Genomic DNA, 23,898 nt, shown 5'->3' with positions numbered 1-23,898 from the left:
CTTGTCGCAACAGAACAAGATCTAACTCCAGAAAGTTGATGGAATGTACATCAAAATTGACGACAGTGGCTGTTCTTGGCATGAAAACTTTATTTACATCGATATTATTTATTAGACAGGCTTATTTGCTGTTTGCTCTCCACCACCTTATTTTTCCACTCATGGTTAAAGATAGATGACCATCTATCTGAAGTAAATATTTTTAGATATAAAATCTATCGAGTTATGAAATAATTCTTGTAAAGTATGTCCACAGCACTTTCCAAGAGTATGGGAATCGTTATCACTAAATAAAATAGTTTTTGAAAATGATTTGTTTTTTAAAGTGAGCTGGTTTCTGTGAAGGAGTGAAGTTTTACCAAATGTGCTACTGATAATAAAATCTCAAATATGTAACAGCAATGCGTTTCTGTTTTTTGTTACTTGGTTCCAAAGTCAAGAAAAGGGAATGGGTTGTGCCTTTTAATGAGCATGACTCATTAAGATGTATTTGCCTTTCCTGACACATCGCCTTAATATGTGGACTGAGCCCAGCTGTGCTCAAACCAAATAAAAATGTAACAAGAATTCAAGAGGCAGATATGATCAATCTGATTGGATACTTATGAATAGTTAATTAAACAGTAAAAATGTCAGCTTGTCATTAGAACTGACAGTATGGGATACAATGTTATTGAACTAGATGCCAAATTGCTGCTGTTGGATTTTATAATGCCCAGTTCATAGATGATCAATTTGGATGTGCAGTTAATACTGCTTTAATGTAATAGTTGCATTCCTAAGAAACCTCATGTTATAGAAAAATGCATTCTGATAATAATTGTGTCAATGTAGGAAAAGGGATTTGGGGCAAGAGTGTTTAATAATAATAAGAATATATTCCTTTATTTGTCCCACACTGGGGAAATTTAAAGTGTTACGGCAGCAAGTGGATAGCAAGAGAGCAAGAGATCATTCATTATAAATGAAGATACATAAATTGTCATCAGTTTTCTGTGTGTTTTTTAGCTATTATTGTTGACTCGTCTGCTGGGAGCAGTGCTGGTTGTGCAGTCTCACAGCAGTGGGAAGGAAGGACCTCCTATATCTCTCCTTCATGCACTTGGGGTGAAGGAGTCTGTCACTGAAGGAGCTACTCAGTGCAGTGACAGTGTCCTGCATGGGGTGGGAGTCGTTGTCCAGCAGCGATGTTAACTTTGCCATCATCCTCCTCTCTCCCACCACCTGCACTGAGTCGAGGAGACAACCCAGGACAGAGCTGGCCTTCCTGACCAGATTGTCGAGTCTCTTCCCTTCCGCCGCTGAGATGCTGCTGCTCCAGCAGACCACTCCATAGAAAATGGCCATTGCAACCACCGTGTTGTAGAAGGTCCTGTTGTAGAGTGCCCCCTGCACTCCAAAGGACCTGAGTCTTCTTAGCAGATAAAGTCTGCTCTGGCCCTTTCTGTATAGTGCATCGGTGTTTTCAGTCCGGTCCAGTTTATTATTGAGGTAGACACCCAGGTACTTATAAGAATCCACCCTCTCGATGTCCATTCCCTGGATGTTCACCGGTGTTGGGGGGACCTGGCTGCACCAGCGGAAATCTACCACCATCTCCCTGGTTTTCCACGCGTTGATCCAGAGGCAGTTCCGCTGGCACCAGTCCACAAACTCCTTGATCAGTTCTCTGTACGCCCTGTCCTCGTCACCCGTGATGAGGCCGACGATGGCAGAGTCGTCAGAGAACTTCTGTAGATAGGAGTCTGCAGAGCTGTGCCTGAAGTCCGCAGTGTACAGGGTGAACAATAATGGAGCTAGCACTGTTCCCTGCGGAACTCCAGTGCTGCAGACCACTCTGTCCAAGACCAGGTCCTTTGTCCTCGCATACTGTGGTCAGTTGGTGAGGTAGTCCAGAATCCAGGATGTGAGGTGGTGATCCACTCCTGTGCGCTCACCTGGTCTGTGGAGAAAGACAGAATGGTGCACAGGGGCTGGATGTTCAAGGGTGTGAGAGGAGGAGGGGGTATGGGGGGGGGGGGGGGGATGGTGTAGGGGAGGAGGTGGGGGTGGTGGGGTTGGGGCAGGAGAAGCAGATGCAGTGGGTGGTGACTGTGACCTAAGTGCTGTGGGAGGGGAGGTGGGGCAGCATACTGGACGTGCAGACAAGGGGGGCTGCAGCAGGGGTGACTGGACCGGTGGAGGGCTAGGTGACTGATCGAACCTGTTGAAGAAAAGGTTTAGATTGTTCACCCATTTCTGGACCCCCACGGCCCGGGAGACTGGTTCCTTGTACCCAGAGATGGTTTTGAGGCCTCTCCAGACTCCACTGATGTTGCTGCTTTGCAGCTGGTCCTCCATCTTCTTCCTGTAGCTGTTCTTTCCCTCTCTGATCTTCCTCCTCTGCTCCTTTTGCACAGCCTTCAGCTCCTCCTTATTTCCCGACTTAAAGGCCCTCTTTTTCTCCTTAGGGAGATCCTTTATGTCAGGGAAACACCGTACAGTCCTGGTGGGTACAGTGTTCTCCACACAGAAGTTAATATAGTCCGTGATGCATTCAGTTAGACCGTCAATGTCCTCCCCATGGGGATCACAGAGTTCCCCCCACACAGTTGTTTCGAAATGGTCTCTCAGAACCTCCTCCGTCTCCTCGGACCATCCTCTAACTGTGCGGGTCACTGCTAGTTGCCTGATTGTACACAGAGGTTTGTACACAGGCTGGAGATGGATCATGTTGTGGTCAGATCTCCCCGGGGGGGGGGGGGGGGGGGAGGGGGGGTGCTGAGTTATATGCCTCCTTGGTGTTGGCATAAAATAAGTCCAGTATTTTGTTGTCTCTGGTGCAGCAGGTGACGTACTGGGTGAACGTGGGCAGAGTGGATGATGGGGGTTCGTGGTTGAAGTCCCCGGAGATTAGAAAGAGGGCATGTGGGTGCTATGTTTGCAACCTGCTCACAGCTGAGTACAGTACATCACAGGCCGTGTCGCCATTAGCAGAGGGGGGAATATATGTTGCTATCACAACAACATGTGAGAATTCCCTCAGTAGATAGTAAGGCCTCATGCTAAAAGCTAACAGCTCGATGTCCCTGCAGCAGAGCTGGTCTTTAACAGTGATGTGCCCAGGGTCACACCATCTATCATTTATAAACACAGCCAGCCCTCCTTTTCTCTTACCACTCTCCACTGTTCTGTCTACCCGCCTCAGGTGAAAACCGTCCAGTGAGGCCTTCGTGTCCGGAGTTAATGTGTTCAGCCAGGTCTCTGTAAGCAGCATGATGCTGCACTCCCGATATTCCCTCTGGTGCCGGGTCAACGTCGCCAACTCGTCCATCTTGTTGGGGAGAGATCTTACATTTCCCATAACGATGGACGGGAGCATGGTGATCATGGTTCTTTATCTTTTATTTATTAGTAATAGCAGCACTCTGCAATGTGCACAGCAAGCCAGACTGTAATTGGAGAGGGAAACACTAAACCAATACCACAGATACATTACTTACATGAGAATTGGCACAGGCAGAGAAAGTGGGTAACGTGAGGTTGGAGAACTTAATATTGTGTCCAGACTACTGCAAAACTGTGGTAACTGATCTAGAATCTGTGGAATATTGAAAGATAATAACTTGTTTATCCATCGTCACCATGGACACTTCTGTGAAAACTCTGATTCATGGATTTATTGGCTTTCACTCCTGTTAATTTCTCCAATGCTATTTTTCACTAATATTATTTTCTTTGAGCTTCTCATTCATTGGTGTTCTTCTACAGAAGAGATTTCCTGTGCCTTCTTCCAAGATATATTTGCTTAATTTCTGTATAAATTCTTTGGATTTCAATGTAACCTTTCCTGTTTCAGTTTGTCAGGAACCAACATTAGTTTTTACTGAATTATTTTTTCTCTCATTTACATGCTTGTAATATTTTGGCAACAATAGATGGATGTCCTTCTGATCTAACACAGTCTTTAACTTCTCTTTATAGACACAGGTGGAGCATACTTATCACATGGGCATTTTGCCTTATGCGTTGTTAGCTATGGATAGCAGGTTGGCTTGATGGCAGAAGGCATAGAGTGGCAAGAAAGGGGACTTTTTCTGGTTGGCTGTCAGTGACTAGCGAAGTTCCGCAGGGCACGGGGCTGGGGCCGTACTCTTCACATTTTATATTAATGATTTGAACGAGGGAATGAAGGCTTTGTGGCCAAGTTTGTGGATGATACGAAAATAGCTGGAGGGCAGGTAGTGTAGAGAAAGCAAGGATTTTGTAGAAGAATTTGGACAGGTTGGGAGAGTGGGCAGAGAAGTGGCAGATGGAATATAGTGTAACAAAGTGTGGAGTCATGCATTTTGGTAAAAGGAATAAAGGTGTAGACTTTTTAAAATGGGGAGGGAATACAGAAATCAAAGGTGCAAATGGACTTGGGAGGGCTGGTACAGGATTCCCAAAAAGTTAATCTGCAAGTTGAATCGACTTAAAGAAGACAAACGCAATGTTAGAATTTATTTCAAGAGGGCTAGGGATATAACAGGAATATAATGCTGAGGCTCTATAAGGCGCTGGTCAGGCTGCATTTGGAGTATTGTGGGCAATTTTGGCACCATATCTGAGGAAGGATGTGTTGGGTCCAGAGGAGGTTTACAAGAATGATCCCAAGAATGAGTGGATTAACGATGATGTGCGTTTGACTGTACTGAGCCTGTTCTCGCTGGAGTTTAGAAGAATGAGGGGGGACCTCATTGAAACATACCGAATAGTGAAAGGCTTGGATAGAGTGCATGTGGAAAGGATGTTTCCACTAGTGGGAGAGTCTGGGACTAGTGGTTAGAGCCTCAGAATTAAAGGACATTCCTTTAGGAAGCAGATGAGGGAGAATTTCTTTAGTCAGGGGGTAGTGACTCTGTGGAATTCTTTGCTACAGAAGGCTGTGGAGGCCAAGTCAATGGATATTTTTATAGCTTGGACTGAGAGGCGTGTTTCTGTGCTATATAACTCTATGAATCTGTGACCCCTTATCAGAAATGGATAAGTTCAGTGCACACACAGAGGTGGGGATATGGGAGGGACAGAGGGGGTGAAAGACAAAAGGGAAGGTATGTAAAGATAGGAGTGGCTATGTTGCAGCAGAGGAACGTCTGGATTTTCCCAAATAATTAAGTCACTATGCTAACAACATCATTGTGAATATTGCTTGGTGATATTCTACATTACTTTGTTAATGATGATTCAGCAGCTTAGATTTCAGAACAAAATAGTTTTAAATTCCTGTTTAATTTAACTACTCCAATTTTAAAAAGACCATAACCACTGAAGGTCACCTCACCTTCTGTCTCCTTTCTCTGTTCGTTTACTTATTTATCTATTTATTCACTTCTCTATGTTCTAGAAATCCCTGTAAAGCGTCTTTGCGTGTTTGAAAAGCGCTATATAAATGTAATGCATTATTATTATTATTTTTTTTTTTTTTAACAGATTTACATTTTTAGTTTTTCTCCAGTCTAACTTTACTAAATTGATCCTTATTCTAGTAAAACCAGATATCTCCCAATTTAGAACCTTTAATTTGTTTCTTCCATAATTATGTAAATACTAACTAAATTATGATCAGTACCACAGAATTTTTGCAAACTTCTCTATCATACCCCTTCATTTACAATCCCCACTTCATTAATATACATTGCTAAAAGCAGGACTGAAAACTGAGTATTGAGGAATCCTATTGGTTACAGCTATTCATTGCAAAATCATCCACCAACTATTCCCCTTCATTCCCCTTCCTATCTTCATTCCCTAAAATTAAACCCAGAATTACCCAACCTCTTGTTGCCTCATGTATGCAGGTTTAAAAAAATAGGTCTCCAGAGTTCAATTTAGAAAGGCTGCACCCGACATTTTTTGTATCATCTCTTAGTTAATGTTTGGGTGATTATAAACTACCACTCTGTCTCCTCCATTGTCAGAGTAAGGCTAAATGCAAATTGGAGGAACAGCATCTCATATTTTGCTTGGGCAGCTTACAGCCCAGTGGTATGACTATTGATTTCTCTCACTTCAGGCAGCCCCGGCAGTTCCTCTCTTTCTCTATCCCTCCCCTACCCAAGTCACACTAGCTTCTCATTTTCACCCCACAAACAGCTTACAATGGCCTGTTTCCTTCGTCATCATTACTTTTTTGCATATTGTTCATTCATTGTTCTGCACCTATTTTCTATGTTTCTATGTTTATCCCTTCACATCACCATCTACATCTCTCATTTCCCGTATTCCTAACCAGTCTGAAGAAGGATCTCAATCCGAAATGTCACCCACTCCTTCTCTCCAGGAATGCTGCCTGTCCCGCTGAGTTACTCCAGCTTTTTGTGTCTACTATTCCTTCGCTCGTGATTATATACGTCAGACATTTGCTCCCAAGATTCCTCTTCCATCTCTCCTTGTGGCCAACAATGTGATAGCTCCTTTTTTATTTTTCAATTCAATCAATATAACATTTAATGATCCTAACATATCTTCTCACAGCTATGATGGTCTCTCCAATAGCCTAATTACATATTTATTACAAATCAAAGAGATTGGCAATAATAAACACCACCACCACTCCACTCAAATAAGATCAACTGAAGCCCTATCTTACACTGAGTTTTCTACATGGCATCAGGAGTGATTGAAGCAAGGAGTTATCTTACCTGCTTCCTTAATACACAGGACTTTTTCAACAGTAATTATTCAGAACACTTTGGGGTAAAAAAACACTTCATTACAAAGCTAATCCAATCCCAATGGAAAATGTAAATTCATTGGTTCTGCGTTGATTGTATCTATTCTTTGGCTGTGCTTCAGGGTCAAGGGTGACATGTTTCCATTCCTTTTCAGTGGGCTCTATGGTACCTGATAAGGCCAAAGTAGGATCCAAAGTCTCCGCTAAAGGTGGTACTGAGCGTATTTAACAGGTCCATGGCAGATATCATGCTTCTTCGGTCACTTTTGCCAGTAATAAATACCATCACCACCACCATTCCACCTAAACCAAGTCAACTGAAGCCAGCCTTGTCTTACACTGAGTGTGACTTGTGGTTTTCAGTGCTGCCATCGGCCAGGGATGTCTACAGGTCAATGGGTGTTTTACAGTTTTACAAGAGTCTTTGAAATTCTCCTTTAATTGATCCTCTGTTCTCTTGCTGTGACAGAGCTTGGGGCAGAGTGCCTGCTTTAGAATTTGCTGCAGGCCATGCAGACAACATGGGGGAGAGCCAATCCAAGTTGATGGAATGTAATTAGAGCCTCAATGCTGGGATTGTTGTCCAAGGTTTTTTTGTTATTGGAGGAGTGGTATAATGCAAAGGGGACAGGAGAATAGGGGATTTTCATTCAGTGGATGTTTGGTGAAATTATTAGAAGAGGTAATATTGGAGTAGAATAGATATCACAGACTAGCATTGAAATTTGGAGATTAGCATTGGAGGAATTAATGGGGCGAACATCCAATATGTCCATAGAGCCTGATAATCTGAGTCCTGGGGCTTAAATTAGATTGCTGTTGAGATTGTGGAAGTGTAGATTGTTCCATAATGCCATTGATTCTGGAATGGTTTCCACAGATTGGAAGGTAGAAAATGTAATCCCGCAATTTTAGATAGGAAGAATAGAGAAAATGGAGGAATGTAGCCCGGTTAGTTTGACATCAAAGTAGGATAAATGCTACAACATATTATTAAGGGAGTCGTAACAAGGCATTAGAAGATAGTAATTAGATTGGTCAAGTTCAACATGGATTAATGAAAATCATACAGCAGAAAAACAAACCAAATGAGCAACTGTTTCCATGTCGACCATCAAATATCAATACGAATTCTGTTTATATCATAAATCAACCAATAAATCATATTTGATAAACCTGTCAGTGAATTTTAAGGAGATTTTTGGAGAGCAGGTAAGGGTGAACTGGTTGATGTGATGTGTTTGGAGTTTAAGAGGATCTTTGATTAGGGATCACATAATATGCCATTTAACAACTATTTGACACATTCAGTATTTCAGTAGCGTTATCACTTACTCCAGGGGCATTGCCATTTCAACTACTTGTAGCTCTGGAGTGGTAATAAAATTGAACCAGAGAACAAACCTTGGGGTAAAGACAAGGACAAAATCTTGTTTGGAATTTCTTTGAATTGCCCCAACTCATTTTGGCAAATGCATATCTTTGCTTGTTGGAAAGATGAGCCCTTGGGTATTGAGCACTGAAGAATTAGTGCACATCATGGTTATGTGCGATATTTCTAAGCAATCTGTAGGTCACAGATTTAATATTGTACCTCAGGATACATCAAGCTATTACTTTCCCCCTCAAAGCATGGAGGAGTTTCCACTTCAAGAATATCTGGTCCAGTTTGGTACCTGGGAACAAGGAGGCTGCAGGGAGTGGTGAACATTGCCTGGTCTATCACTGGCACTGACCTTTTCATGATCAAAGGGATCTGCAATAGGTTTAGTTTAGTTTAGAGATACAGCACGGATACAGGTCCTTCGGCCCACTGAGTCCCCGCCGACCAGCGATCCCCGCACATTAACACTATCCTACACACACTAGGGACAATTTACACATACACCAAGCCAATTAACCTACAAACCTTTACGTCTTTATAATGTGGGAGGAAACCAAAGATCTCGGAAAAAAACCCCACATGGGTCGTCCTTGCACGGCCCGCCGGCAGTTCCTTCCGACGCCAGCAGAGGTGGCTGGTGGTTGGCCCAGTCAGCACTGCCTCCTATACCGCTGGAGGCCACCAGAGGTCGCTGGTGGTCGTCCCAGTCAGCACCATCGCCTATACCACCGGACACCAGCAGAGGGGGTTGGTGCTATTACCACCGTCGCTGGGGACCACCAGCCAAACAATGCTGCCCACCTTGTGCCTTCCCTGGAAACGTAGGGGCTGGCCGTCAGTGATTCCTTCGGCGGCCGGCCAGGTCCATCGCATGTTCGCCTGTGTGGGGACTACCGTCCCCTGAATGATGCGACTGTCGCCGACAGGTACCCGGTCCCGCACATCCAGGACTTCAATGCCCACCTGGCCAGAGCATCGGTGTTCTCCAAGGTGGACGTTGTGCACGGGTACAATCAAATTCCGGTCCACCTCGGCGCCATCCCTAAGACAGCCATTATTACACCATTCGGGCTAATTGAATTCTTGAGGATGCCATTCGGGTGGAAGAACGCCGCACAGGCCTTCCAACGGCTTATGGACTGTGTGTGCCGTGGCCTGGACTTTGTTTTCAACGTACTCATGGCCAGCTGCTCGAGGCAGGAGCACTGCACCCACCTCCGTCAGCTGTGTCAGCGCCTCAGCGATTACGGGTTGGCTGTTAACATGTCCAAGTGCCGTTTCGGGTGACGGCCATCGACTTTCTCGGCCATCGCGTGACCTCACAAGGGGTGTTACCTCTTCCGGCCATGGTGGACGCTGTCCGCCGGTTCCCCCCTTCCAACCACCGTTAAGGGCCTGTAGGAATTTGTGGGGATGGTCTCTTTTTACCACCGCTTCCTGCCGGCGGTAGCCGGAATCATACGCCCACAATTCCACCTCATGACTGGTCGTTGCAAAGAGGTTGAGTGGTCTGACAAAGCAGGAGCGGCGTTCGAGCATGCCAAGGAGGCCCTGGCCAGGGCCACGATGCTCGTCCATCCAAGGGAGGATGCCCCAACCACCCTGACTGGACGCTTCTGAGGTGGCGGTCGGGGCGGTGCTGGAGCAGCTCATTGATGGGTGCTGGCTGCCGCTCGCCTTCTTCAGCAGGCACCTCAGCGGCGCCCAATGGCGTTACAGCGTATTTGATCGTGAGCTCCTCGCACTGTACCTCGCCGAACGCCACTTTCGGTACTTCCTGGCGGGGAGGCCCTTCACAGCCTTCACGGATCACAAGCCGCTTACCTTCGCGTTTGCCAAGGTTTTAGATCCGTGGTCTGCGCGGCAGCAGAGGCAGTTGGCATACGTGTCGGAATACACCACCTCAATCCGCTTCGTGGAGGGCAAGTTCAACAGGGTGGCTGACGCCTTATCTAGACCCGCGGTCCACGCCGTTCTCAAAGTGGCCGGGGGTATTGACTATTCCGTCCTAGCAGCCGCACAGCTGGTGGACGAGGAAATGGCCGCCTATCGCATGGCAGTTTCGGTCCTGCTCTGGACGCTCATCGAACACCTCTCCAGTGGCCGTACGAGGGCCCCTTCTGTGTCCTGCAACACGGCTCGTCCACATTTGTCCTGGACATGTGGGCTCGCAGTGAGACCGTTTCGGTTGCACGGCTGAAGCCGGCACACGTGGACATTGATCGGCCGGTGCCGGTTGCGCAGCCTCGCCCGTGAGGTCGCCTCCTGTCCACGTTACCCCCGCCAGTGTCTACTCCGTCCTCTCCACCTGTCGGTCGGTCGCCGGTCCCTGCGCCGGGCGTGGTGCGCACCCGGGCTGGTCGCCTCGTGCGCCCTCCTGTCCGCTTCGTACCTCCGGTTCTTGGGGGAGGGGGGGGATCCTGTGGCGGTCCCTGGGTATTAGGCCACTCCTAGGGTCAGTCCCCTCGGCACTTGACGGACAGGCTACGGGGTTTATACTCGGGCTGTTTGGGGGAGTGGTTCATCCCTGCGGTGGAACTCGTTGTGAGTGGATGCTCACAACCGGAATACAGAACTTTCTAAACCTGCCTGACGACCAGCCTTTTTCTGGCCTCGTCCAGGCCACTACACCAGGCCCTTTAGTATTACTGATTATTAATTTATTATATTTTCTGGTTACTGAGTATTACTGACTATTAATTTATTATATTATTGACTATTGTACATTGCAATTACATCAAGGGGCCTTTTAAGCTGGAACAAGTAAGAATTTTAATGTTCCATTGCCAGCACATATGAAATTAAACACACTTGACTCGTGATTCTCATATATTTGTGGTTAATTAGCTCTTGGATCTCCTGGTCATTCTCAATTGTCGTGTTTTCTGGGAAAGAAACTACATCAAAAATGCTGAATTATGCTGGACTTGGAGTTACTCAAATTCTAAATTCTGTTGGTTGGATGTTATTAGGTTGTCTGTGAGGTACTGTCTAAGATGGGTTATATTTTTGGTGATACTTTTGACGTTGATTTTCTTCCAATAGTGTTTTGTTGCTGCCACTGTTTAGGAATCTGTCTGATGGAAATAATAGTATAGATTAACGATCGGTCAGTCAATGGTAGAGGGATGCCTGATATGACATTCTATGGTCTTATCTTCCTGATGAACTGGGTCTTGGTTATGATTACGTTTGTCCCAATTATTTTGTCAGAAGACTCCTTTAAAGCTAGCTTTATCATTTTTTCAAGAGATTCTCATCCTTAGACATTGACATCAAAGCTGCCCAGGGAGATCAGTTTATCTTTCTCTCTAGGGTGTGCAACTCGGTCATGTCATAAAGTTAGAGACTTAGCAGTGCCTTTGGATCTTCATGGCGTCTATTGTTTCACTGTTCAGAAATTACTCTATCCTACAGCAGACTAACCAAGCTATCCCTTGTCCAATCCAAAGTGAACCGTGCATTTAGTTGCAATGGAATCCACATGCTGTGATTTTGACCATAATTTTATTCTATTCATATCCCATTTCCCCAGGGTTGCCCTGGGGATAAACTGTGTGAGAGAGAATAAGAGAGACAGAGAGAACAAGGGAGAGAGAGAGAGAGAAAAGTGCACAGTGGATCGAGCTGTACTAGAGACGCGAGAAGAGCAAAAAATACTAGGTCGATATAGATGGATAACCTACAGCAGAACTATGCAGTTTTAATGCAAACAGAGAAAACAAGTATTAGCTCAATTTTTCCCTTGCTACTGGCATGACCTAATCTACTGGGCATTTTATACAGTTCTGCTTATGAACTTTGTCCCTTTTGACTTATAGCATGGAATTCTAAGCATCAATTCAATGGGATAAAGCCTTGTTTAACATAACAATTCAAGAACTGTAACAGTACTCCTTCAATATGGAATCCAAATATCAGTTAAATGAAAGTGTCCAAAATCACATACATATTTTAGGAAATGATACCCCAAAACCATTCCCCATTTTTCTTCAGTCGACAAACTTCACCAGTTTATAGCTGTCTCTCTGTCTCTCTCGTTTTCTCTTTCTCATGTTCTCTCTCTCATTCTCTCACACACGGTTTATCCCCCATGGCAACCCTGGCCTCGTCCTATTGGAGCGAGTCTCTGTGTCTTACCTGTCCTCTTCTAACTTCTTTAATTTATAACAAACTTAATTGATTTCTTTTCTAGTGCTCTAGTGCTGACAAACGTCTTTGACCTGAAGCAGTAATTCTATTTCCCTTTCCATAGATGCTGCCTACCCGCTGAGCATTTCCAGAATTTTCTGTTAATATTGTATGTATTTTCCAACATCAGCAGTTTTTTTCATTTTGATATGCAGAATTTCAAAATCGCTTTCCCTGTTCGATGTAGATTTCCAGTTATTTTTAGCCTCTGGTTTGAATGTAGTCAAACCAACTATTGCAATTTTTTTTCATTGGTGAGGCTTGCAGGTTCATGCCTTTAAATAATTAACCATGGGTGTGAGATTTGTTTTCCTCAATTTAACTCCCATTTCATCCAGATTTCTGTGGACTGAATACTAATTGGCATGATGGTAATAAGGAGAGACAATGTTGTTTTTTGGACTGGAGACCAGTGACTAGTGGTGTGCCACAAGAATAGCTGCCATGTCCATTGTTGCTCATCATTTATATGAATGATTTGGTTGTGAACATACAAGACATGGTTAGTAGGTTTGCAGTTGACACTAAACTTTAGACTTTACTTAAGTGATACAACACGGAAACAGGCCCTTCGGTCCACTGAGTCCACACCGACCAACGATCATTCCGTATACTTGAACTAACCTACATACTAGGGAGAATTTACAATTTATATAAGCCAATTAGCCTACAAACCTGCACGTCTTTGAAGTGACTGTAGGTGGAGAGAACCCATGCGGTCACAGGGAGAACTTACAAACTCCGTACAGACACCACCCGTAGTCAGGTGCTGTGAGGCAGCAACTTTACCACTGTGCCACAGGGTTGCCCTAAAATAAGTGGTTACCTAGTCAGTAAAGGAGGTTATCAATAATTACAATGGAATCTTGATCAGCTGTGTTAGTGCGTTGAGGAATGGCATATGGCGTTCAATTCAGATAAGTGCAAATTTTGGGAATCAAACCAGGGTACGACTTTCACAGTGAACCGTAGGGCCTTGGGAATGTTGTTGACCTAAGGAACCAAGATGTACAAGTGAATAATTCCTTCAAAGTGGTATTGCAGGTAGACAGGATGAACAAGAAGATGATGTTTGGCACATTGACATTCATCAGTAAGGGCAATGAGTATATGAGTTGTGACATTATGTTGCAATTGTACAAGATGTTGGCAAGGCTGCATTTGTATTGCACTGTCTTGGTAACCCTGCTGCAGGAAAGACATCAAGCTGGAAAGAGTGCAAAGCTGATATATGAGAATGTTGCTAGGACTCGAGCCCTGATTTCTATGAGGAGGTTAGGCAGGCTAGAATTGTATTTCTTGGATTGTAGGAGACTAAGTGATGACATAAAATCACGAGGAACATAGATAAGGTGAGTGCACACAGTTCTTTTGCCATGGAGGAGCAATCGAGAAATAGAGGGCATAAGTGTTGGAGGGAACTGCAGATGCTGGTTTAAACCGAAGATAGACACAAAGTGCTGGAGTAACTCAGCGAGACAGGCAGCATCTCTGGAGTGAAGGAATGGGTGACGTTTCGGATCAAGATCCTTCTTCAGACTGAGAGTCGACTAAACAAAAAGTAGATATTTTAATTAAATACAAATTTGTGATGCTTCTATTGCAATCAATTATTTTGGTTAGTGTCCCATGAAATAGATCAAGATTATGGAATCAGTTCTTAAAATGTTTCCTAACTAACGTTTAGCGGGAGTATCATAGCATCAACAGAAGTCAAAATTTATCTGAACAATGTGAAGTATCTTGCCGATTTTGAGCGACACAGAATAATAATAATAGAATAATACCACAACGGTACAACACAGGAACAGACACCGGCTCATAATACCTGCACAAAATGATGCAAATCCACACTAATTCTGCACAAGATCTATATCCCTATATTCGCTGGTTGTTTTCTATGTCTGTCTAAAGGCTTGCTACTGTATCTGTTTCTCCACTTTTTCTAGTCATGGGCTCCAGGCTCGTCCCACCTTCTTTGTTTAGTTTAAATCTCCTTTAAGATTTTCCTTTTCACCTTATAACTACGACCTCCAGTTTTTGATAGTTCCATATTGGGCAAAGGGCTCTGACCATCTCTTTGTGATATATAACTTTACATTCTTCTATCAGGTCTCCCCTCTGCCTCTACTCCTGTGTAAACAATCCAAGTTTGTCCAAGCTATCCTTATAGTTCACTCTCTCCAATCAAAACAACATCTCGATGATCTTCTGCATCTTCCTCATGTCCATTCTGTAATGCAGTAACCAGAACTGCGCAAAATACTCCAAATAAGCCCTAACCAAATCTTCTACAGCTGCAACATAACTTGCCAAATTTTATAATCAATGCCGTGACCGATGAAGACAAGTATGTCATATTCCTTCCTTAATTCCTCTGTACATTTGTGTTGTCACTTCAGGGATTTGTGAACTTCCACCCCAAGATCTCTCTGTGTGGCTCTTCTGGCAGGGGTCCAGTATTTACAGTCCACTTTCCTCTTGCATCTAAATATGCATCAATCAACAATTACCATCTACAATTTTTCTGCCCAAATTTCCAATAGATCTCTAACTGGCTGTATCCATTGAAAACTTACTGAGTAGACCCCCTACATTTTGATCCAAGTAATTTTATTATATCACAAACCGCATGGGACATAGCACCGATCCTTGCAGAAGGGGGAAAAGGGTAACTAGAGAGAGAGCGAGACCTCTCAGGAATCAAAGCAGTCACCTCTGTGTGGAGCCACAGGAGATGGGCAAGGTACTAAATGAGCATTTCACCTCTGTATTTACCGAGGAAAAAGACAGTAGGATGGAGGAAATTGTAGCAGTCACTGGAAGTGTCTTGAGAACAGTCAGGGTTACCGTTGAAGAAGTACTGAAGATACTGTCGTGTTTGAAGGTAGACAAAGCCTCAATGAAACATCCCCGGTAACCCTAGGGAGTTTTCGTCATATGACTGCTCAAAGTGAACAAAAGGCATTCAGGAGGTATAGAGAGCCTTGAGTGTATGCATTCAGGAGGTATAGATGGCCTTGAGTGTATGCATTCAGGAGGTATAGATGGCCTTGGGTGTATGCATTCCACGTGTACAGAATCCCTGCATAAGAGATGGAAGAAGTTGCTATCTGTCTCCACCGCCATCCTACCAATGAAAACTGGCAATAGATAGACACAAAATGGAGGAGTAACTGGACGGGCAGCATCTCTGGAGAGAAGGAATGGGTGACGATTCGGATCGAGACCCTCTACACAATGAAAACCGGCACTTCCTTTCCTACCTTCCCCTTTCTGAAGTCAATGAGCAGTTCCATCCAAGATTCCAAACAGAAGTGTGAGGTGTTTTGGCATTTTGGGACATCTAAAGGGCAGGACCTACACAGTGTATGGTAGGCCTCTGGGGAGTGTTGTAGAGCAGAGGGATCTAGCAGTGCAGGGGCATGGTTCCTTGAAGGTCGAGTTACAGATAGATAAGGTGGTCAAAAAGGCTTTTGGCACATTGGCCTTCATCAGTCGGAGTTTTGAGTATAGAAGTTGGGAGGTCATGTTGCAATTGTATAGTATGTTGCAATTATATAGTATTGTGAGACCGCATTGAGAATATTGTGTTCAGTTCTGAGCACCATGTTATAGGAAAGATATTGTCAAGCTTGAAAGGGTTCAGAGAAGATTTATGAGGATGCTGCCAGCACTAGAGGGTGTGAGCTTTAGGGAGAGGTTGAGTAGGCCACACCCAATTTTATTTGAAATTTTCATAATTTATGTATTTGCTTTTTCACCTTATGGCCAACAATGTTTTTCTGCTGCTCTGACATCTTGGCCTAATCACAAGATCCCAAGACCGCACCAAACCATGTCCAATCTTCCTCTGTCCTTTGGACCTTCCATAAAACCCACCTCTTCATTGCTTCAGGCATTAATCCTTTAGTTTAGGTTAAATATTGCTCTTTTAAAGACCAATTATGAACACTAGATATAATGTGCGTAATCAAATGCTCTTCGCAAGTATTGTCCAATCTGTGTTGTCCAACTAAAAATACAAATTGAGTAGTGGACATTGGTGTAAGGTACATGATCTAAAACTTGTTTCATTTCCTTTCTCACAGGAAAAATCAAAATCCAGTGAACCTGGTAAGGTGGAAGGTGCTAAACCAATTAGCTCAATGAGTAAGGTAAGTTTAGCTGCATTGTAAGTCTTGCAATGAACATAAAATTAGATCATACTATTGTTTTTCCCAACATTAACATAGAAACAGAAACATAGAAAATAGGTGCAGGAGTAGGCCATTCGGCCCTTCGAGCCTGCACCGCCATTCAATATGATCATGGCTGATCATCCAGCTCAAGAACCTGTACCTGCCTTCTCTCCATACCCCCTGATCCCTTTAGCCACAAGGGCCACATCTAACTCCCTCTTAAATTATAGCCAATGAACTGGCCTCAACTACCTTCTGTGGCAGAGAATTCCACAGATTCACCACTCTCTGTGTGAAGAAATGTTTTCTCATCTCGGTCCTAAAAGACTTCCCCCTTATCCTTAAGCTGTGAACCCTGGTTCTGGACTTCCCCAACATCGGGAACAATCTTCCCGCATCTAGCCTCTCCAACCCCTATGTTTCTATAAGATCCCCCTTCAGTCTTCTAAATTCCAGCGAGTATAAGCCTAGTCTATCCAGTCTTTCTTCATATGAAAGTCCCGCCATCCCAGGGAGCAATCTGGTGAACCTTCTCTGTACTCCCTCTAAGGCTAGAATGTCTTTCCTCAGATTAGGAGACCAAAACTGTACACAATACTCCAGGTGCGGTCTCACCAAGGCCCTGTACAACTGCAGCAGAACCTCCCTGCTCCTATACTCAAATCCTCTTGCTACGAATGCTAACATACCATTCGCTTTCTTCACTGCCTGCTGCACCTGCACGCTTGCTTTCAATGACTGGTGCACCATGACACCCAGGTCACGTTGCATCTCCCCTTTTCCTAATTGGCCACCATTCAGGTAATACTCTGCTTTCCTGTTCTTGCCTCCAAAGTGGATAACCTCACATTTATCCACATTATATTGCATCTGCCATGCATTTGCCCACTCGCCTAATCTATCCAAGTCACTCTGCAGCCTCCTAGCATCCTCCTCGCAGCTAACACTGCCACCCAGCTTCGTGTCATCTGCAAACTTAGAGATGTTGCATTCAATTCCCTCGTCCAAATCATTAATATATATTGTAAATAACTGGGGTCCCAGCACTGAGCCTTGCGGTACCCCACTAGTCACTGCCTGCCATTCCGAAAAGGACCCGTTTATTCCTACTCTTTGCTTCCTGTCCGCCAACCAATTCTCTATCCACCTCAACACTGAACCCCCAATACCATGTGCTTTAAGTTTGTACACCAATCTCTATGTGGGACCTTGTCGAAGGCCTTCTGAAAGTCCAGATATAACACATCGACTGGTTCTCCCTTATCCACTCTACTAGTTACATCCTCGAAAAATTCTATAAGATTCGTCAGACATGATTTGCCTTTCATAAATCCAAGCTGACTTTGTCCGATGATTTCACCACTTTCCAAATGTGCTGCTATCACATCTTAAATAAACATTCAGTAATTACCCCAACTTCAATGTGAGCAGTCACATCCTTCCATCCCCACCGCTTTCTGCTTTTGTAGATACCACTCTCTCTGCAATTCCTTGGTTTGCTCACCCATTCCTGTCCAATCCACCCTCTCTACAGGCACTTTCCTTTGCAACTGCAGGAGATGAAACACCTGTCCTTGCACCTCCTCTCTTACTTCGACCCAGTGGCCCTGTCAGGTGAGACAGAGGTTCACATGCACCCCCTCCAACTGTGTCTATTTCATCGGTGCTCCCGAACATTGCATCATCGACACCGAGCTTAGACTAGTCAGCTGTTTTGCCGAGCACTTGCGCTCAGTCCACCAAGGCCTAGTGGAGCACTTTGTTGCTAACCATTTTATGCCTCTTCCCATTCCCAAACCAATCTTTCAGTCCTTGGATTCCTCCATTGTCAAAATGAAGCCACATTCCTCACTCTCACTTTAAATACGCCAGGCACAAGTTTTCTTGCTCATTCTAACATCACGGGGCGCTGCTTCCACATTCCCTTTAAATTTGTCATGGCCCTGTTTTTTAAGTACCCTGTAGACACACCAAGTCTAATGGAATTATTTTATACTTCTGTGTAACTTCTTAAAATAAATTAATACAAAGTATGTTGAGATATTAATACGAAGAATATAATAATCCACAAAATCTGCAAGTCCAGCATCACCAAACTCCTCAGGCTGCCAAAAAGGATTTATCAGATCAGTTGGTACACTCTAACTTGTTATAATGAGCACATTCAAAATATCTAGTTCCTGAATTTTTGCGCAGCCGGCAAAATTGAAGTTAAAATAAATAGCAGGAAGCGGATTCCACAGATGGCTTTAGAATGGTACAAATCTAAATGTTTTATCTTCCATAGATTTAATTCCTTAAGCGTTGTTATCAAAGGTGGAGTGATCATTTAATAGGCAATGAGAATTGTTTGTGGTAGGTAGCAAAGTGTTCACAGTTTTTTCACGATTACACAAAAGTAGAGCACTCTGTACTAACTCCACTTGCTTTATCGGAATCTATCTACCACACACAGCTGCTGGAGAGTTTCCAATGTGTCCATTAAGCAATAGGCAGATTTTGTTTTGTATATTTGTGAAAAACATCTCAAAATTGTCAGCAAAAATAAAATTCTGGAACTCTGCACAAATCAGACTGCGTGGCTGTGAAGTCACATATCAGTGGTCCAGATCTGTTGGGCTTCACAAACTGATGGCCATATTTTGGAGTTGTATTAGCGAATGGAATATGATTGTGTGTCCCGCACTCACCCAAAGGGGTGTGGTCTGATTTATTTTAAACACATCACTGTAGAGAACATGCAAATAAAGCTATATTTAAGATGCTTTATGATTCTACCTGCCTCTTTTTCTAATTTCTATTTCTATTGAAAATACAGCTGCATTAACTGTTGAAGGAATATAGTTCACTTGTCACGTACAACTTTCCTCTGATTCTGCAAATTGCCTCAGGAATGAATATTGTGAAGAACTACTGCATTACCCAATATGGATACTGGATATCTATAACTAGTGACAGTGATTGCCTTTTGTGTACATTTCTACCGTACAATTAAAAAAATACTTTGTTATTTTTACTGAGGTTCACCATTTTCAACAGGGAACCAAAGGACATTACGTGTTGAAAACTACACTTCCAATGTCATTGAAAAATATATTAAAGCTAGTAACCTGAGATGTCTTAAAAATCAATCAGCCAGTAAAACAATTAATAAATATTAATAAATCAATGTAACCTGATTTCTATTATATTTTAAATTAAGAAATTACTTAATGAAAAGGATATGACAATTTCCTCCCTAAACTGGTATTTATAAATGAGGTGTGGTAAGGAGAGCTGCAAGGGACAGACTACTTAAAATCTAGTTTACTGTCAGCCCATTATTGAAATGGGAATAATCCATGTTCAGAGCAGTTAATCAGAAATGTCATTCCATTGTTAACATTTTTAAAGATGAATGCAAGAAAATTATTTGTCAACACTTTTCAGATTGCTAGTCCAATTCTGCCGAGTTCTCAGTCAATTGGCTCTGGAAGATGACAACTAGGCAAAATTGACGATTTTCAATGTCTTCGTCTGAAGAATCTGAAAAGTTGTTTTTAAGCTTCAGTATCCCATTATGAGGAGCAGTAGATATATTGAATTTTAATTCCCTTTAATTGTTGATAAAATTGACCCTGACAAACTCGATTAGCTGCATTCCTCCAGAAGTCTCTGAAGCAGCAAAGTTGACTACAGACTGTTCAGGGTAGGGTGTGGTTCAACTGACTTCTGCCACAGTGAATCACTTTACACCTTTTGTGGAGGTAATCTTGTGAAACTACATTGGTCAGTGTGAACAATCACCAACAGTGATTTATTATGTTTATATCCATATGTTGAAATCTCTGTTACGATAATAGAAATTACTCTTTTGGTCTTTTATCTATATTCTCATTTTAGAATTGCACCCATTCACTCATTGACCAGATAATCTTCTCCTCATGGTCACCCCAGCTTTCCCCTGTCAGAGACATCTCCCTCCCTAATTCTTCTTTGTGTCCTTTCTATTTCTGAGGAAGGGATTTTGACCTGAAATGTTTCATCTTCCCACAGATGCAACCTGACGCTGAGTATTTCCAGCACTTTTTGTCCTTTGTTTTTACTCTTACGTTTGCTGCTTTTACGTATCTATCACATGTCTGGTCATGTTCAAAATCTTGAGAGCTAATGAAAAAAATCTTGCAATTTCCAGAAGCGAGTGAAAAACCCATTCGCCTAACCTTGAGCATGTGTTATGAGGTGAAGAAATATACTTGGCTTTGACTGGAATATGTTACCACCCAACACACACGCTCCCGATGTTCAGTCATTTAAAAAGGGGATTGAGCAACTAGATCTCCACAACTTGATCAGAAAGGCCCACTTCAAAATGTAATCACTCCTCTACTCACTCTGACCTGCACGAGATAACCACTTATGAGGTATTTGTGCAGTAATCAACCAGAACCAGACCAGACTTGGGAACAAATTACTCTTGCATGTATCAGCTTTCCTCCAGCAAAGCACAGAATAAATATCTAGCTACATCCCAAACGATAATTACCAAATGAACCCTTCCTAATGGGGCAGAGGAACACAGGAGAAGTTAAAAAATGGAATTAGCCTTAATTTAGTTTTGGACAACTTTTTATGTCTTCGACATAAGAGAATGATAGTCCAAACCTTTAAGATCCCTTGCTTTTTTTAAAGCGGGATATAAATTTTACACAATCTTCATAAGCTCATGGACATGAACCACAACACCCAACTTGAGAAGGTGTTGTGTGACAATGGGTGGAAGAGGAGGAAATGTTGCTGTGCCAAGCATCAACAAAGTTACATGATGTGTTCAGTCAGAGGGCTCTGCATGCACATGTTCAGGCAGGGCGTGCACTTGGAATCTGGAAGTGCAGAGCTCTAGTTACACTCACAAGCGTACGGAGGTTAATGCTGCAGATAGGGATTGGAAAATAAGTCGATTTTTTGAGAGAAAAAAAGTGAATTGTGGTACAATATAAAGTTTCTCCACCATCCTCCAGAGTATGTGGTTAATTGTTTTGAAAAGAAGCCATCTTATCAGCCTTAAAAGGTAGGAAAAATTATTGTATGCTTTCTTACTCATTTCAATTGCAAGGCTTTCAGTTCAGGAGAAAGGTTATTCGAGTACTTAAGCATTTGTAAATGTTGCATTTTAATTTTAGTGTAAAGGATCTGCCCACCTACAAAACTTTGTATTTGGTATTCCCACCAGAATTTATCAGGTTGAACTGCAGGAGGCACATCACCCATATGATTATAGATTGTTGTGATGATGACTCGGATGTGGTATGTTGTTGAGGCTGACTTTCTATTGTCCAGACATGTTGGTAAAATACTTAATTTATAATGTGAGCAGCCTGTGACTCGTAACGTGCTTCTACATTCGTTACTGCATGGATGACATTTTTAAAAATCACTAAGAAATTCTATGTTGTAATCTTTCAGATGGTTTTGCAGTTAAGAGAGAAATTTAGTTTACGTCTAGCCAATCCTCTTGTATAAGAGTGGCAATGTAAGATCATGTTAGGAATGATTACACAACGTAAAACTGTTGGTGGTGTGCATTTTCTGCAATTGCATAGTTTCACCAGCTTGCTTACAGTTTCTACACTTGACTCATGGTTCGCTACATCACCATCAACAACCCAGCCCAGCTTGACCTCACCAATTCTTTACATGGAGCTCATTTTGACTCTCCCAGCATTTCTCCCTATCACATTGATATTTGACACACCTAAGAATGTCACAGAACCACCCCCAATCCTTTATTAACCATTGATTTCACTCCAGCCAGGACTTGTTACAATTGTGTTTGATTATTATAATCTTGTGACCAAAAACATGATGCCCCACCTTGTCAGCAAGCTTTCCAGAGACAGCACTACTACACAATCCAATCAGACCACTCTATATTTGCCTTGACTGATTTATTATCTACATCATCTTATTCAGTATATTTGCCCTGTTTTGTGCTTGGTTTAAGCAGGACACCTGTGTTTGAAGTTAGCTAGCCCATCCATGAATCTTTACTTGCACACTCAACTGATCATGTCAAAAGGAATAAAAAATATATATTGAGAATAGAGTGCTAGAAGCAAATATCAGAAGAGAGAAATAAAATAAAATGGAATTGGAAGATTGGAGCAAAAGGTTGCGTCATGAACCAGGATGAGGACCAACACTAAATAAATAACACACCCAACCCCGCTGTAGCCCCTGCAACCCACAAACATCGATGAATTATGGTGAAAGCAAAAAGCGGATGCCAACTACCGTGAGCAAATGAATTATTCATTATTCAAATCTTTGGGATTTCACCATATCTCTTAAATCATCACTGCTTCTCCCTCCACAATTTACCTGCATTTTTATCCTTTCTGTCTTTCAATATTTAATAATAGATAGCATCTACACTGCATATTAAGGTTAATGAGTTGAATGCCAAATATTTAAATTAAATTTTGGGCTCAGAATTTGCTAAAAATCAAATGATACACTCCCTTAATAAACCAACCATCTGATGTGAATTATCATAAGTAGGCAGCCAAATGGTGTTGCTCTTCCTTGGCTTTGTGAAAGCATTTTGCCCAATCTTTATCTTCCTGAAATTTTCATGAAGTTGGTGTACTCAACATCCCTTTCTTGTAAAATGAACGGTTAAATAAGAAGCTTATGATAATTTAAAAGATGCAAAATTATAGACCTCAATTTTATTATGTTTTTCTTTTGTTTCTTTTTCCTTGCTCTTAATCCAGCCTTTATTTCTTTTGGGTTTTTTTGCCCCACTGTGCACCTAATTTGACATGCCATTTGCCTTCTCTTCTCAGTCCCTCTTCTGATTATTCCTCAGTCCTTTAATTTAATTAGTCAAGGAAATCACAATTGGTGCCCTTTCCAAGTCGCGAAAATGCCTTGTGGTCCAGCAAATTCTGTTTTTTGAGGGCAAGAGGTGCAAATAGGTAACAGGGAAAAATTGAATTGATGAAATAGGGAATGAAATTGTGGTGAGTGATTGCCAAGATGGATGTGAAAGAAAGCGGATTAATCATCTCATGTTGCTGGACAACCTGGACATATTAGCATCATACACATTATAATCCATTTTACATTTCCTACATTCAATAGGGGCAAGCACCTTCTGTTACATTTAGGTGGGATTCTGACTTAAAGATATTTAGTTATAATTTTGCGTATGGTAGTTTCATATGATTGGCCCCTCTGCCAAGCACAAGCACCAAATTATAAATCTTTCAGATTTTTACAGCTAACATTCCAATTTTCTCCATTCTAGTCATCAGTAAAGCCAGGATCAGCAGCAACGCAAAAGTCTACAGACTCAAGCAAGGTAAGAACATTCAGAAATATGCATTGCACATGCATAATTACTATTGTTGCATCACCCATGATATAAAACTATGTTAGAAGATCTATTCAGAGTCCTTTCCTGT

At 42.6% G+C, this 23,898-nt stretch overlaps 1 protein-coding gene across 6 annotated transcripts in view; it reads left to right on the top strand.

Moving 5' to 3' along the window:
* Nucleotides 1–23,898, top strand: part of cast (calpastatin) — a 123,849-nt gene that overhangs the window by 21,763 nt on the left and 78,188 nt on the right. For all 6 annotated transcript variants that reach the window (XM_078396465.1, XM_078396469.1, XM_078396466.1 and 3 more), the window contains exons 3-4: nt 16,361–16,426; nt 23,742–23,795. In XM_078396465.1, the coding sequence (XP_078252591.1) occupies nt 16,361–16,426; nt 23,742–23,795 (120 nt within the window). The remainder of the gene's footprint in view (nt 1–16,360; nt 16,427–23,741; nt 23,796–23,898) is intronic.

The sequence above is a fragment of the Rhinoraja longicauda genome, chromosome 3 (genome assembly GCF_053455715.1).
Source record: "Rhinoraja longicauda isolate Sanriku21f chromosome 3, sRhiLon1.1, whole genome shotgun sequence".
NCBI lineage: Eukaryota > Metazoa > Chordata > Chondrichthyes > Rajiformes > Arhynchobatidae > Rhinoraja > Rhinoraja longicauda.
This window is presented reverse-complemented; position numbering and strand designations above follow the sequence as displayed.